General features: G+C 41.5%; 1 protein-coding gene across 2 annotated transcripts in view; it reads right to left on the bottom strand.

Annotated features, from left to right (window-relative positions):
* Window positions 1–17,625, bottom strand: part of LOC122790862 (protein mono-ADP-ribosyltransferase PARP14-like) — a 1,931,416-nt gene that overhangs the window by 159,560 nt on the left and 1,754,231 nt on the right. For both annotated transcript variants that reach the window (XM_044058520.1, XM_044058521.1), the window contains exon 13: window positions 489–622. In XM_044058520.1, coding sequence (XP_043914455.1) covers window positions 489–622 — 134 coding nt within the window. The remainder of the gene's footprint in view (window positions 1–488; window positions 623–17,625) is intronic.

The following is a 17,625-nucleotide window of genomic DNA, read 5'->3' as shown; positions in this document are numbered from 1 at the left end:
GAACTAGGTTGGAAGAGGGCCCCAGTAACACACAGATAGCAAGTTGGGGGAGGATCTGGCAGCCATCAGTGTGGGCATCCGTTACTGCTACACTGTCAAGTAGTGGAGACTGAGAAACACAAGCGATAATATTTTTTTTGACAATGGAGGTAACAGTCAAACAAGTAGAAGCATATGCACACTTTCCCCACAAAACACAATCTATGTCATGTACCAGGAAATGTTAGGGCTGTACATAGAAAAATGTTCCTGGCCGCCATATATGTATCGGGTCCAGTCCCACACCACTCATCTTCTCCACATTTTAAAATGCTTACATGCTGGAAATAAGGGGTATAAAATGGCAACAAGCAAGGTGTCTCAATGCTTTATGGCCAGCAATAAAGAAGTAAAATACTATTAAAAATGAAACACAGAGAAAATAAAATCTAAAATCTTGCATACTACGGCATGCACATTTTAATCTTAAATATTTGATATGTGATTACCTTGACTACCTCATATCCAGCAGCTGTTTTTTGAAAATTTTTTACCACATCTTGGTATTCAGGTGATATAGGATCTAGTGGTATTTGAATAAAATCGTTGCTCATTTCAGTCCAGTTCCTTGGAAAATCTTCTCCTAATTTTATAAAACATAGTGCTGTAATCTCTATGACCAATTGTTGTACATCATGTTTCTGCATGTATGTAATAAATGGAGCAAAAGTCAGTTCTGGTGCCAGTATTTCTACATAATCTGTAAGAAGTTTAGTCACAGACTGTATGCACACACAAATCAGATTTACTAATGTCACCTTAGCAAGTGAATGCAATACCAGTACAGCCCTGGAGTGAAAAGGATATGATGGCAGCTACACCATCAGCCAGTAATTAACAACGTTCTTACATGTGGCAATGGCATTTAAATACTCATGAGGCACACATTTAACCATAGCAGTGAAAATGCTGACACAAAGCTGCACCACACTGATTTCTATCGCTAACTTGCAATTTATCAATACAGACATTTCACTTTGTCATGATTGGGGTACTGCTGTAACAATTTAAACATCAAACTGCAGATTCCACAAATAAAACTGCAGTGTAATAAGCCTCCCTATTTAAATGCTGGCATTCTAAATGCCGAGTGGTGACAAGCAAAAAATAAAAACGAAACGAAACAAAACAAAAAAACACAGAAAACCTGAAGAGTAAATCTCGAAAATTGTTCTTCTTCTTTAACTTCTTTTGTTTGGGGGGGGGGGCCTGCAGCCTCACCCCCGAATTTATTTATATCCACTCTGAGACTGCCACACCTTGGAGAAAAGGAATATTCAGAGAAATGGCATCTCGGACTTAGTATATGTAAGTCCATTCTTTCGGCCATTCAGTCACCACATTTCATGACTCGTTCTAGCGGGCCCTGAAGTTTTAAATAGTTACCATATAACAATATTGTCTAATAAAACAATATGCTGCAAAGTGAAACTGTTTAGATTGAAGTTCCCTTCATGTTAACCATTGCTAAATTATGAATTTTTCAACTACACAGTCAGCATATGTGCATAACCAGATTACCTGTTTCAAGAGTAAAATAAAAGGGGTTCGTCCAATGCACTTAACTCCATGCCATTTCCCTGGGTACTATGAACATTATCTGCTGATTCAGTAACGTACAGCTCTCCTTATTATCTGTCATTCTGGCTATTAAAATTACACAATTGGCAAGAGTAACTTGAACAATTACCATTTCTTAATTCAAATACTCAAACAACCCTCCTTTGTGTCTGGTACCAAACTGAGTTTAGCGCATAGCATGGTCTCAGGATGACTCACTGCACAGTCACAGTGCCACCTCCATCTTGCCTAGATTTCCCAAATTCAATGTAAAGTCCTCTTTGGGTCTCCTTGACTGAAGAGAGCTTTCTAAATCATTGCTCTTATCCAGATACCAAAAAAAAAATTACTTACACAGCACTGGGCAGGCAAGGTGGGTCAGGGCACCATGCAATCTCAGTCCCGCTTTTGTATGATACAATGTATCAGTGATGTGTTTATATGATACAGTGTATCAGTGATGTGTAGGCCCATATTACTCTCAGTCCCCTGGGAAGTGAAGAGGCACTATGATTTATTTGCTTAAATAATTCAGTTCAAGAAAGCTGTTAACCACTGCTAAGTCCAGAAACACAGACAATGAATACAGGTTATGGCTATTAAGACAGCTGGGTTGCCAGTTCCGCAAATGTCCCTACTTGCCCAATATAGAACTACTGGCCTGGCCTGATCTCTAGTGTCTCCCTTCATTTCTCAGCTTGTGAAATATCCTAATGTTGGTTTAATATTCTTCCGAGTCCAGTTATCTTTTGATCTCCACAAAACAATACTGACATTCACAGGGGCAGGGTCTGTAAATCGTTTAGTGTGACTGTACAGTTCACAGTCATAGATTATGACCCGCAAAGTGGAGATAAAGGTCAGAGGCCAAATGTCATGCTGAAATTGATACCATTTACAACTAAGCAATTGTCATATTTATTTATTTATTTATTGATATTTGATTACCAGGAAAGTCCGACTCGGTAGTAACTAATTTCTGGCAGAGGCCAGGGGAGAAAAGCTCCAAAATATTACAAACATGCCTCTCAACTGATTTTCACAGAATGTCCAGATTTGTGCTTTATATTTTTGGTCTGTTCCTCATAAACTTTGTATTTTTCTAGTAAATAAAACCAGAAGAGATGCCAGTCACAGTAACCACACTTTATTTCAGTTTAGCAGTTTCATCCCAAATTACTAGAGACTTCTCCAGTAATTTGGGATGAAAGCGCTAAACTGAAATAAAGTGTGGTTACTGTGGCTGGCATCCGTTCTGGTTTTGTTTTCTAACTTTTAAGTAGAGTTTTTGTTTTTTCTGGTAAATCACTGAAAGACTGAAGTTGCTAACTAATGACACACACGAGTTTCAGACTTCATATGCTTCATGTCATTCAGAAAATACATGCTAACACAAATCTTGTTATTCTAACATCTTTCTGAGTTTCTAAGAACAATACTTAAAATCTGTCCTTATTTTCAGGCCTTTGGTCCCCCATTATTTTAGGGTTTGTCCAGACTTCTTACAATAAGTGGTTGAGAGGTATGACTGCAAAACATTTTAAGAACAATAATGTTACAGTCCTTAAAAATAAAAACAATAAGCAATAAAAATAATACAGAATAATACAAAAACAACTACAGTTTAAATAATTATAACAAAATTTGCATATTCATGGAACAGGATTGCTTGCTACAAACATTTAACAATATACACAACTCAAGGCTGACTAACATGCCAGGAAACAAATGTTGCCAAGTGTTGAAAAGAAATCTCTGTAGAATCTAGTGGGTTAGCTAGTGAACAAAACATTAAAGGGGAAAAACAGCTCAAGAACGTTTTTAAAATAATTTTAATACGTCATTTAAGCAACAAAAAAAAATGTAGTTGTCTTTTTCTTGGATGGTCTTTACACCATGCAATCTTCCTGTTCACTGAGTAGCAATAAGACCTACTTTACGACATGCTGGAGCATCTTCTCTTAATGGTAGAAGGTTTAACAGTGTGCTGATGGTATTGGATTATACCCCATTTGGGTAGCAGCTCTTTCTGAAAGCATGCATTGGCTATCTGAGCCTGGAATTTTATAGTTAAGACAGATTTTCATCATATAAATTCAGCCTGGCTTTAAACATGGCAGAGCTTCTTCCCTTCTAAAACGGAGACTATCTTATTCCCCATCATTAGGGTCATGCCTTCACAGCAACTTGCTTGACCTTGAAATTCTGAGGTACATTTCTAAGAAACTCTTAGGAATGTGAACACAGTGAAACAAAACAAAAAAAAAGGTCATATAAAAAAACAAGCAAAAGTGATAATTTTTTAAAGATGACAATGGAAGGGGTACTGTAGAATGAAGCAAATCCTAGTATATGTTATTTCATTGAAAAGAAATTACTAAAACAGCATTATTAAAAATGCACGCATTTTATGTTGGGGCGGAGACTTGCCTTGCTGCAGCCAGACCTCTTATGCTGCATCTCTACTCAATATAATATATTCTGAGGTCACTTCTTCAGATGTCTTTGTATCCACGAGATGAAAAGCGCTTCATGTATACTGCGTCTTTAGTCTATATTAAATCGACAGAGTGAATTGCTGTTTCATGCTTTTTTCATCATTGGGATTGCCTTATTGTATTCAGCAGTTTGTTTGTTTTGTTTCAATTTTTGAAGTTATACTGGAAAAAAATGACATTTTCCCCACTGCAGCACAGACAGTTTTACACAGATATGACAAAACTAGTTAAAATGATGCTGTTCAAATTATTTGTACTGAATTACTATAATAAAATTTCAAACAGATCCAAGGATACTTCTGAGTTATAAAAGCAATGACATTTGGAATACATGTTGGGGATGCGATTAATTCTATAAACGTACAGTCACAGAGCAGTTAAGTAGCTAGACTGGTATATTACTATGTGCAGTATTAACCTGCCTACCTGCATGTCCATGATGTAATAGCTAAGTGTTATATGTGTAAATGTCTGTGAGAATAGTCTATGTTGTCTGCACATTGAGTCTGGAGACACAGAATTCTGTTTAGTTTTTGCACTTGTGTGATTTCTGAATAACAATAAAGTTTACTTTGACTTGACTTTGGTACAGATATCAGTTTCTAAAGTTTGCTGCCACTGCAAGTAAAACAAACTGTGTTTACATATCCCTGTCTCACTCACAAAACTAGATATTTTCAGTACTATACCCCATAAAACATAACAGTTTACAGAGCCATGAAGCTGCATTCAGTTTGCTGTTTTTGTTTTGCAAGTCTTCCCAATTTGCACTGTTTAAGTGTTAGTAAAAACACACAAACACTGAATGCAGATAAGGGTCATCTGGTCCATCCAGTTTTGCAAATTTCCCTAGCTGCTGTATAAGCCCCAGTTCATACATCACTGCAACAGAACTCTGCACCTCAGAAGAACTGCTGTATGGGTGACCCATGTACCTTCTAATTTTCTCACTGTTTTTTGAGCCTACAACCTCTACAGGAATAGGGAGCCTGCTCTGATTATCCAATGGCTTTTCTGTAAAACATTTTAATGACTTCTCTGGCCAGTGCATTTATAAACTGCATCCCCTTGTTCTTACACATCTCGTTTCACCTTAAAGACAGCATTTCGCTGAGCTCTGCTGATTCTCTTGAGGTACCTAAATTGCCTCTTTTACTACTGTGCCTCCTCTACCCACCCATTCAGGAAAGAGCCTGACAAAGGCAGACATAACTTCTCATATTACATGTCATATAAAACAGGTTAATAAAGTCTGGTGAATTAGGTTTGTCACCTTTTCAAATGCCCAATGTGGGACATTTTCTGTAGAAATGTCAGATTTTCCATGACAAAACCTACCCACAGCCAGTACAAAGTAAAGAACTTTACTTTCTTGCACAAATTAAAGCTTATTCTAGTAACATTTGAGTTGCTTATGCTACTTCACATAACATATAGGAGTTTCATATATAAAATAAGTGTTTTATGCAACTATTAAAGAAAAACATAGGAAATATTTTTGTTCTGAAATCTCAGGACATTTGCTATTTTTCGATTTTTTTTTTTTGCAGGACACAACTTCCCAAAGAGGGACTGTCCCTTGCAAAGTGGGACAGGTGGTAACCCTACTGGTGATAGCCTCTTAAAAGTAGGCAGGCATTTTCAATGATCAAACTATAAACTACTCTACAAACCACTCTATTAGCTGGACCTGATGAAGCTCGGGCAAAAGTGTTTTCCTAAATATAGTTCTGTAGTGGTAGCTCACTCTGTACTGTCATTTTTTTATTTTTTTAAATTAAAAATAATTTTTTAAGTAAGAATGAGGTTCCACAGTCTGCTGAGCTAGTAAACCCTTATGGGTCTTTCAGGAATATTCAAGTAAGGGACTAACGCCTAAGCTTTAGGACTGGCTCTTTGTTTTTCCATCTCCAATATTTTCCTCCAATCAGCTCCCTGGAGTCTCCCCACTATTGTCTGTAACTGGCTTTAAATAGCTGGCCTGTTAAATGTAATGAATCAGAACAAGAACACCTGTCCTTCTACCTACGTAAGTGAATACATTACCTGTAACTTCAACAAGGCATCTTTTTCACAGGGAGGGCATCAGAGAGAGAGAGAGAGAGAGAGAGAGAGAGAGAGAGAGAATCGCCTAGATCTGTTGGCTTAAGTGATTTTAGAAGGACTAATCCTTCGTACTCTGTTTCTTGTTACTCCTGTCACCTTCTGGGTCACAGGTGGGATTCCAGACCTGATTCAAGCTTACTGGATTACCTCTTTTTTCTGGTCCTCAGTAAAGTAAAGGTATCGCTGATTCTCTATTTTCCTCTTATTTAAGTCCAAACAGTAGTCGTGCAATTTCCCAGGCAAATTAATTATTTTACCATAATCCACTGTATACCCTTTCTGAAGCAAGACAAACTACTGCTGTTTTCTCTGCTATGAATTCCAGGTTTTGTAATTCCTGTTCTGCTTCAATCTGGATGATGCTTTTCATGTTTCCACAGACTCATCTCTTTGGGGAGTAGGAGGTCCCACAAGGTAATGTCCAAGTAAAGTAAACCATTTTTGAGCTATGGGCACTGTAGATGTGTGCGTATTTGAGAAGCCAGCTTTAGTTTCTAAGAGTTCTTCTGTATTTTCACTGAAAGCAGTCACATGCTCAGTACAGTTTACATTTTTTTCACGTTCTACACAGCTATCACAGTTTTTATGAAAACATATAATAACATTTAAGTTACCTTAATACAACTTTATCTTTCACTGAAACACAACTGCAAGCTTCACTCAGCCTGTCACATTTCTGTAACTGTTTGAATAGTTAGGAGTCCAGTATCATGAGCAAGTCCTGTAAAGTGGAAACTGAATAACTGAAAATCTGGATTTGCATATACAAAGTCCAAAATTGCCATTTCTTGAAAAACAAGTAGCACACCAAAAACAATAAAATATACAAAACTGGATGAAGAAGTAAAGCCAGGACACACTCCACACGAACTCCTGTTAAGCCAAAGTGGAAAATTGATTGGTGCTTCCTAGTACCACGGCCAATATGCCTTCAACGGGAATGAAATTCAACACCAATGTAACCACTTTAAATAAAGCTACATGATTACTTAATTGTGTACTATTAGCCTAATTAAGCAATTCCACTTGTTCTATTAGAACAATTAAAAGTGACAATGCACCAACTTAATCTAGGATACATGCAAAATTTAAATAAGAACACAAGTACAATAACAGGATCCTAACAACTATATATACATATGTGATAAATACATTTAATGATCCAAGCATAAAAAGAACAAAATTATAATGATAAAGTCCAACAAACTGCTTGTACAAAACCATAAATATATATTAAATACATTTAATACACACTAATATTAAGTTTCTGATTCAAGCCCCTAGGATGAAGTGTATTAAAATTGATAATAAATTTAGCTTCCAATTTATTAAGTTTGTTCAAAAAATCCTCCCCTTGTGTGTAAAAATGTTTTGCCAGGACACAACAGAATAAACTGGCTCCTGAACCCCCACGGGCCATGTGGAAGTGGTAAACTATGGGACTCTCTACTATACGATTTCTGATGTCCCCTAGATGTTCTAATATTCTATTTTTAACCATTCCCCTAGTCTGTCCCACATACCATCTGGTTGGCGTACACCCACAACCAAGGATGTATACCATCCCACATGACCTACAAGAAAAATGATCTGTCACTGTATATTTGACATTATTTATCATATTTCCGTTAAGGTTCTTTAGCCCACTACACACCTTACATCTACCACATGCAGAGCTTCCCCTCCAGCCATCTCTCACCAAGGGTCTCCTTAAATTCAACAACTCTTTTAAATTAAGGAATCTAATGTGGAAGAAAATCACTGTCTGGGAACAAGTACCCAATACTGTCATCCTCACAAACAATAAGCCAAAACTTATCCACTAGTTTTTTAAGCATCTTTGTTAGGAGGGAAAATTTGGAAACAAAAAATAACCTGCCCTCCTCCTCATCCTTTTTGGGTTTTCCTGCAAATGTTCTTCTACTACCTGTATCCCTCACACAACTTGTGCCCAAAATCCTGTCCTCCGCTTTATCCAAACATGCCATTGTGTACCCCCTATTAAATAGTTTTTGTCTGACTTTCAGAAATTCCCCTGGAACTGATGATTTGTTATAAGTATTGTTGAAAATATGCTTATATTCCCCATATGGAAATGATGTTAAAAGGTGTGGTGGATGCTTGCTTTCAGCCAACAAGAAATTATTTGCAGCTGTTTTTTTAGTAAAAGGCCTATAATGAATCCTTTCATCTGACACAAAAAAAATTCAGCATCCAAGAAATGGATACTAACATCGCTGGTTTCAAAAGTGAATTCAAGGCCCCATGGATTTTTGTTCATCTGTTCCATGAACATTCTGAACTCCATTGGATCTCCTTCACAAATAAAAAACAAGTCATCAATAAATCTTTTATATGTGATGACATGGTGGATAAAGAAACTAATGCTATACACATATGCCTATTTTCAAAAAAATTCATGAACAATATAGCGTATGCTGAGGCATATGATGCCCCCATCGCTGTTCCTTCCTTTTGCAAGAAATATTGTCCACCAAAACTAAAACAATTATGTGTGAGGGAGAATTCCAAAAGTTGCACCAAATAACTTGTCCGTGGGCCTTCACCTAGCATAGATGTTACTGCCTCCAAACCCCAGATGTTCCCAGTGCTTGTGTATAATGCTCTTACATCCACACAAGCCCAACAGAAAATTGTACCCCAACATTTTCAACCAACTAAGTCACATAATTCTTTGGTATTTTTAACATGAGAAATTACCTTAGATTTGTGCCCCTTTAGTTGGTAATCCAAAAAAAAAATGCCCAAGGTTTGTAGGCATGATCCTTTCCCCGAGACTATAGGTCTACCCGGAGGGTTTACCACAGACTTGTGTAATTTTGGAATAATAAAAAATGTTGCATCCCTTAGATTTTACAAACATTTTTTTAATGTCAGCTGCTGAAAAGAAACCCAATCTCTCGCCCCTCTCTAAAAGCTCGAGCAACAACCTGTTATATTCTAAAACTGGAGTGCCCCTCAATTTCTCATATACCGTAGCATCCGAGAGCAAATTCTCAGCTATAGTTGCATACTGAAATTTTGAAAAAAATCACCCAATTGCCTCCTTTGTCTGACTGTGTAAAAATATATTTGTCATTACTATCCCTCATACTCTGTAAAGCTTTACATTCACTTATATTCAAATTGTAATTCTTAAAATTCTTTCTAATACTATCATATTCTAAAAGTAGCTGTTTAAACAATGTGCTTTCAAAAGTACAAATAACTACAGACATTCTTGGGGGTATAAAAGTACTAACAGTTGATAACATAGGCAGTTGAAATTTACCATAATCTGTACAAAAACTTGCATCCACTGAATCACACCTTATATCCAAACCATCACTTTCTTCTCCCAAATCAAACAATTCATTTTCATAAATGGATAAATTTAACAATAAATCATCTATATTAACTTCATCTTCTTGCATTGTTAAATTTAAATCATTAGTCGGTGCATTCACATTTTTATTTTGAAAAAATACTTTAAGATGCAATTTTCTGCAAAATCTACTGACCTCAAAAAACAAATCTGCTAAACTGGGGAGTTTCGTAGGTACAAATTTCATTCCTTTCTCTAATACTGCTTCCATATCAGCATTCAAAATGAAGTCAGACAAATTAACAATTTTAAAGTCATTAAACACACCTTGTTTGTCCCTGGGATGTGCGTTGCCACCAGAAAGCGCTGGGAAGAAATCGCCCATTCCCAAACTCGCATGGCCTCTCGACAGAGTGGGTAAGATCTGGTACCACCCTGTTTGTTGATATACCACACAACTGACATGTTGTCCGATTGTATTGCAATCGTCCCTGGAGGAAGAAGGTCCTGAAGTGCTTGCAACTCCAGAAGCACCGCTCTCATCTCCAGAACGTTGATATGCAGATGAGCTGCATGTTCTTGCCATGTGCCGTGGAAAGTCCTGCCCAGATAATGCCCCCCCTACCTGACCTGGGAGGCATCCGTGGTCACAGTGGCAACGGGTTGGGCAAGCACAAAGGGAGTTCCCGTGAACAAACTGTTGGGGGCTATCTACCAATGAAGGTCCTTTTTGCATGATTCTGTCAGCAGAATAGAGTGATTCAGTGGTAGATATTGGAACGACCATTGGGAGAACAGGAGCCATTGAAGGATTGTCATATGCAACCTGGCTAAAGGTATTAACAGAATGGTTGAGGCCATCATTCCAAGAAGTTGAAGAATCCACTTTGCCTTGACCTTCTGAAGTGGGAGAAGTCAGTGAACTTGTGAGATGAGGTTTTGTGCTCTTTCAGCGGGAAGACGAACTGTCATATCCACTGTGTCTACCTCTGCACCTATAAAAATCACAGATTGCGAGAGCAGTAATGCAGATTTTTCCCAATTTATTGAATCCCTATTTGAGCACAAAGCTGGATGGTGGTGTCCCTGTTTTGGAGAAGTAGATGTCTGGTGGGGGCGGTCAGGAGCCAGTCATCCAAATATAGAAACACCTGGAATCCCTGACATCTCAGGTGAGCTGTCACTACTGCCATGCATTTGGTGAACACCCTAGGGGTTGTGGTGATACCAAAGGGCAGAGCACGAAACTGATAATGGCTGGCTCCCAGCCAGAAGCGCAGATACCTCTTTGACGCCTTGTCCATTTTTATATAGCAGTAGGTGTCTTGGAGATCTAGAGAGCACATCCAATAGTCTTTCTCTAACAATGGGAGTATTGACTGCAGTGTTACCATCCAAAACTTGTCCTTTTTCAAGGATTCGTTTAATTTGCTGAGGTCCAACATTGGCCTCCAGTCTTCGGTTCGTTTTGGGACTAAAAAGAACCTGGAGTAAGTTCCGGAGCCTATCTGGTCTGTTGGCACGGGCTGGATGACTCTTTTTGAGAGCAACTTGTTGACCTCCACAGTTGCCTGATCCCTGTGATTGGGTGGAATATCTGGGATCTTCTTTGGGAACAAACAGTGGAAGGGAAAAGGGTATGATACAGCCTCTGGTAACAACTCTTTGTACCCACTTGTCTTGGGTTATATTTAGCCAGGCTTCTGGATACAAAGAGATACTTCCCCCGACTGGTCCCAGAGAAATGCAGTCGGGCCCCACATCAGGAGCACTGATAAGGCCGCCCTCGAAAGGAACCACGGCTTTGCTGATATTGCCTCTAGGGCGACGTCTACCATTTCCTCCTCCTCTGCCTCTGAAGGAGGTGTGTCTGGAAACGCCCTCTGAGACTTTTTGAACCACATCTTACCTCCCCTTTGACCTTTGGGGTATGTTAAAGTGGGAACGGTAAAACGGACTCCCACAGCAGAGGGAGTCTTTCCTTCCTGTTCACACCGAGTGAGTGTATCTTTCACCTTGGAACCAAACAAGGAGGAACCATCAAATGGGGCGTTGGTGAAGGTGGACTTAAACAGCTCCGCAAAATTACACAAGCGCATCCAGGAGTGGCACCTAAGGGCAACTCCTGAACCCGCTGCTCTGCTCGCTCAATCAGCAACATGAGAAATGAGCCGCATGGAGGAGTTAACTATGGAATTTAGGGTGGACAACTGAGCAGAGATCCTATCCGGGACTCCCTCAGGACACACTCTGTATGGAATCTCCTAACTCCTTGAGGAGATCCCTCTGCAACCTTGTGAAATGGGTAAGATAGTTCAGGGATCGAAGTGTAAAGGCCGCTGAACTAAATACACGTTTCCCAAATCTGTCCATCTGTCAAGACTCCTTGTTTGGCAGATGAACAGAGGAAGAAGTCTCCGCCAACTCCTTCTTCGTGGCTGCCGCCACCACCATGGCATCTACGGGTATGCCCTTAGACAAGAATTATTTTCCAGGAGGGGCAGACAGGAACTTATTTGGTCTTCTAAGTACTGGCTCCATGGCATCGGGAGTATCCCACACCTTCCGACTAACTAGATCCATTAGCTCGTCGAAAGGTGGAGACACCCAAGAGGCAAAGGGTTGAGACCCGAAAGCCTTCAAGTACACTGACTCCTCATCAGAAGGGTTGACAGTGGGTCAGTCACACCTCTGTTTAAGGATCTCTAGAATGTCCACAAAGGAGACATCAGAGGACAACTTAGGAGACCCCTCCGACTCATCGAGGTCAGTGTCCGATGTCAGAGACTCATCCTGGGAGTCAATATGCTTCCTCTTGCATACTCTCATCCACAGGGGCTCCTCAAAAGGACCTTCTGGGGATGCCCCAGAAGAGTGGGGGCCACCAGCTGGTGGCTCCTGAGGCTGTGGGTCTCTGCTGTCTCCGGAGAGAGTAGGGACTGAGACCGAAGTGGGAGCCCTGGGGGGAAGAGTGCTTGTACCACTGGCAGGGGCTATAGATTGACAGCACACTCCTCATCACCTCAAAAGCAGACCTCTCCGGCTCTGAAGACTGTCCCCGCTCCAAAGAGACAAAGGACGGTGCTGGAGCCAGAGCCATCGGCTCCGAGATAGATGCAGGGTCTGAGCTCACCCTGGTGGACGCACCGAGAGGAAGGCTCGGAACCGACGAAGATCGATTCAAACCCTCCCCCTCGGCGCCGATAGAAGAGCTTTGGATGGAGTTGAACGTGTCGGAGCCGAACTCGGCTCCAATGCAACAGCAAGGGGAGCCGGAACTGAGGGTTCCTCCATTGGTAACAAGCACTCCAGCTCCGAAAACCCAACATGGCTCGGAGGAGGAATCATGGATGGAGACAAGACTGGTTTGAGTGGCTCCGGAGCCGATTGGGTCAGAGTCAACAAAAATTTAGGCAGGGCAAATGACTTGAGTCTCAGTACTACCCTCTCCACATCTTCTTCCGAAAGACTCCTGGAAGACCTGGAAGATAAGGTTGGGGATCTCGACCTAGCAGGCACTGGAGATTTGACCATCAAAGGGACCGGTAGGGACTCTACAGACCGGCTCCGAGAAGCAGAATCAACTATTTGCAAGGATTCAGCAGTCGGCACCGAAGTATCTGTGACCGACTCTGAAACCACAGTGCTCTCCTTCGGCTCCGAAGACTGAGGAGTCAAGGAGGCATGTTTTATTAATTTGGCAGGCGGCTCCGAAACACTAGCCGGTGCCGGAGAAGGCCTTTTTGAACTTTTAGATTTTGAGTCAGATCTCGAATTCGAAGACTTAGACGAAGAAGCCGAAGAACCAGACAAAGCTTCCTCGAAGGTTGGCTTCAAAAGACCCCTGAGTATCAGTTTGTTCTTTCTCTCCTGTAACACTCTAGAAGAGAAAGCATGACAGAACAAACATGATTCTTGCAAATGGATGGCTCCCAAACAGTAGACACAGCTACTGTGGCCATCGGTCAAAAGACATTTTCTGGGAGCACTTCATATACTTTTTAAACCCAGACGGTTTGTGCACCTAGCTATCCTTAGACATTGCAACACACAAGCAACCAGAGGGAAAGAGAAGAGAATCACTGAGGACTAGGTCCTCTAACTAAAACGGGCCTAGCCCTGCAGAAGAATTACACGAGGACTAGGTCCACTAAATTAAATGGGCCTAGCCTGGTGTAAGATATAAAAAGTACAGTTGTGTACCTACCATAAATGTAGATGTTCAAGTGTATTCACTGTTGCAATCATTACACTAGGGTTATCCTGCTGGCAGGCTACCCGCAGTCGGCCTGAATTCCAAAGTCCTGGTCCAGTGTCGGTTTCTGTCACGTCTTCCCCGACGTCAGTGCGCCAGGGGTATATAAGATGCAGCTGATGCCATTTTCTTCAGTTTTTCTTGCCCCAGATGTCAGGTGCCCCAAAAGGGTAGGCTGTAAAAATTATGATCATAAAAAAGCATGCACATGACCTTCATATACAAGCAAATACATCACATAGGTTGTATAGAATAGAGAGGTACAGATAAGTCCCAGCAAAGAAGAAGGGGGATGGTGAGAGGGTAACCTGGACTGCAACAGTGAATACACTCGAACATCTACATTTATGGTAGGTACACAACTGTACTATGTTCATCGTGTTTCACTGTTGCAGTCATTACACTTGGGTTGAATCCCAAAGCTGAGGTTGGGTGGCTGGGCCTAAATAGAGTTTGGAGTGGCTATGAGGCCCTGCAGAACTGCAGTGGCAAAGCCTGCTCTGGATTTAGAGTAGAGAGGTAAATGGTAGTGCTTTGTAAAAGTGTGCACTGAAGTCCATGGTGCAGCCTCCAAAATGTCCTTGGTTGATACTCCTCTGAGGAAGGCTGCTGAAGTGGCTGCTGCTCTGGTAGAATGTAGCCTAATGCCCTTGGGCACTGATTTGCCATGTTGTGAATAGCAGAAACGAATGCAGTGACCTATCCATTTTGAAATAGTCTGCTTTGAAATGGCTTTTCCTTGCGAACCACTAAGAGTTGCTCAGTCTTTCTGAAGGCTTTAGTCTTGTCCAAGTAAAAGCGTAGCTGTCTGTGTATGTCCAAAGTATGCAGAAGTCTCTCCCCCTTATTCTGTGGGTTTGGATAAAAGGTAGGCAAGGTTAAGAGCCACGCTGGACACTACCTTAGGCATAAATGTCAGGTTTGTCCTTAGAGAAACCCTGTCCTGATGGAAAATAATAAAAGGTTCCACAGCCATTAGTGCCTGTAACTCTGAGGCTCTTCTTGCTGAAGTTATTGCTAGGAGAAGAGCGGTTTTCCATGACAAGTATTTTATCTCTGCTGTATTGGCTGGCTCAAAAGGAGGCAGTGTGAGTTTTTCCAAGACAAAATTGAGGTCCCATGCAGGTATTGGAGCTCTCCTTGGAGGTCTTATGTTTTTGGCCCCTCTGAGAAACTGTCTTAGCAGTGGATGAGAAAAAAATAGGTGGGCCCGTATTGTAATGAGCTGAAATGGCAGAGGCATGGATCTTAATTGATGAGAAGGATAGGCCTTTGTCTAGCATCTCAGTTAGGTATTGCAAAATCTGAGGAATATTTGGTACAAGAGAGTCAATTCCCTGCTCTTGGTTCCAAGCACAGAATCTCTTCCATTTTTCTGCGTAAGATTTTCTGGTGCTGGGCCTCCTGGCCTCCAAAATAACATCCATAACTGGTTTAAAGAGAGGTGTGTTCTGAATGATTACATTATCCGGCATGCAGCCAGATTTAGGGTTCTGAGTTGGCTGTGCAGGATCTGATTGTTCTGTTGGGTCAGCAAATGAGGTATTAGACGCAATGTCCAGTCCGGACCTTGAGACAAGCTCTTTAGGATTGGGTACCAGTGCTGGCGTGGCCAGTCTGGGGCAATCAGTATCATTTTTGGCTTCTCTTGTCTGACCTTTAGGAGTACCTTGGAGAGGAGAGGCAGAGGAGGGAAGGCATATACTGTAAGGGCTTTCCAGCTGAATGAAAGGGCGTCCACTTTCCATGCTTGCTTGTGATAAGTCCGAGTGCAGAATCTCTGTAGCTGGCAGTTGTGAGGGGAGGCGAATAGATTTGTCTGGGCATCCCCATTTCCTGTTATCATGTTGAAGATTTGTGGATCTAGTTTCCACTCGTGAGGATCCATGAGGTTTCTGCTTAGTTCATCTGCCAAAGTATTTGTCTTTCCTGGCAGGAATTGTGCTTGTAGATGTACTTGACAAGTCAATGCTGTGTTCCACAAAGTCAGGGCTTGCCTGCAGAGGGGGTAGGAATGTGTGCCCCCTTGCTTGTTTATGTACCACGTGACTGTAGTAGTGTCCGTCTTTATCAGTAGTTGTCCTGGATGAAGTAGGTCCTTGAAGGCTGTCAGGGCATTTTGTACAGCTAGCATCTCTTTTTGATTGATATGAAGATGCATTTGGTTTGTGGGCCATGTGCCCTGAATACATTTTCCTGTCATGTGCGCCCCCCAGGCATAATCTGATGCATCTGCTGTTAGTGTCTGCCTGGCAGTGGTTAAGGTGAATGGCTGTCCCTTGTTGTGGTGACAGGCTTCTGCCCACCATTGAAATTCCTGTTGCAGGCAGGGAATGAGAGCAATTACTGTTTCCAGGCTGTGGCAATGTTGAGTCCAAACACTTTTTAGATACCACTGTAGTTTCCTCATATGCAGTCTTGCGTATGGAATTAGTAGACTACAGTATGCCATGTAGCCCAGAGCCTGCAGAATTTTTCTTGCAGATAACGGGGTCTTTGTTGCCATGTCATTGAAGTAAGAAGTCAGATGCCTTTGTTTGTCTGGCGTGAGATAAGCCATCTGGGCAGTTGTATTTAAGCTTGCACCCAGGAATATTATCTCTTGAGAGGGTACTAGTTTTGATTTCTTTTTGTTTACTGTGTACCCTAGGCAAATTAGTAATCTTTTTACAAACGCCAGATGCTGTAGTAGAATATCTTTGTTCTTTGCTTGAATAAGACAGTCATCCAAGTAGGGATATATTTGAATTCCTCTTTGTCTGCAAAATGCAATTACTGGTGCCAGGCATTTTGTGAAGACCCTGGGTGCAGTAGATAAGCCAAAGGGCAGTGCAGAGAATTGGTAGTGCATTGAGCCAGCAATGAATCTGAGGTATCTTCTGCAAGATTGTCTGATTGGGACATGCAGGTATGCCTCTTTGAGGTCCAAAGTTACAAGCCAAGCCTTCTTGTCCAGCATGGGCAGAAACTGCTGTAGAGTCCACATTTTGAATGTTGGGACGTCCAGAAAAGTATTTAGAATAGACAGGTCCAGAATTGGTCTCCAAACTTTGTCCATTCTTGGTACTAAGAAAAGTCTTGAGTAAAATCCTTGTCCCTGCTCTTGCTGTGGCACTGGCTGAATAGCCCCCATGTCCATGAGAGATGAAAAGTACAGTTTTGTACCTACCATAAATGTAGATGTCCGATAGATATGCAACTGCAGTCATAACATATGGGTTGTCCTGCCTCAGGCAGCCCTCGGTCGGCCGGATTCCAAAGTCTGGGTCCGGCGTCGGCTGGTGTCGCCTCCTCTCTGACGTCACAACGGCTGGAGTATAAAGGCATCGGCCGACGCCATCTTCTTCAGTGTTTCTTGCCCCAGATGCCAGGTGCCCTCCTAGGAAGGCTACATTTGGTGAATGGATAAACAATTCCAGACATGCACAACAGTAATAAACAGATACACCATAGGAGATACCCCCCAGCTAATAGGAATAGGGGTAGTGGACCCATAAAGAAGGATGCAGAGGGGTAGGAGGGTGGGAAAATCCGACTGCAGTTGCATATCTATCGGACATCTACATTTATGGTAGGTACAAAACTGTACTATGTCCTTCAAGAATGCAACTGCAGTCATAACATATGGGTTGAATACCATAGCCAAGCTGGGGGTGGTTGGAACTAAGGAAGTGATGGTGTAGCTAAAATGCCCTGCAGGACTGCCGAAGCAAAGCCTGCTCGGGATCTGGAGTATAAAGGCAGGTTGTAGTGCTTGGTAAATGTATGCATGGAGCTCCATGTAGCAGCTTCTAGAATGTCCTTTGTAGCCACTCCTCTGAGGAAAGCTGTGGATGTGGCTA

This window comes from Protopterus annectens, chromosome 16.part0 (genome assembly GCF_019279795.1).
Source record: "Protopterus annectens isolate FY-2018-M chromosome 16.part0, PAN1.0, whole genome shotgun sequence".
Classification (NCBI taxonomy): domain Eukaryota; kingdom Metazoa; phylum Chordata; order Ceratodontiformes; family Protopteridae; genus Protopterus; species Protopterus annectens.
The sequence above is the reverse complement of the archived record's forward strand: the minus strand, read 5'-3'. Positions and strand labels throughout refer to the sequence as shown.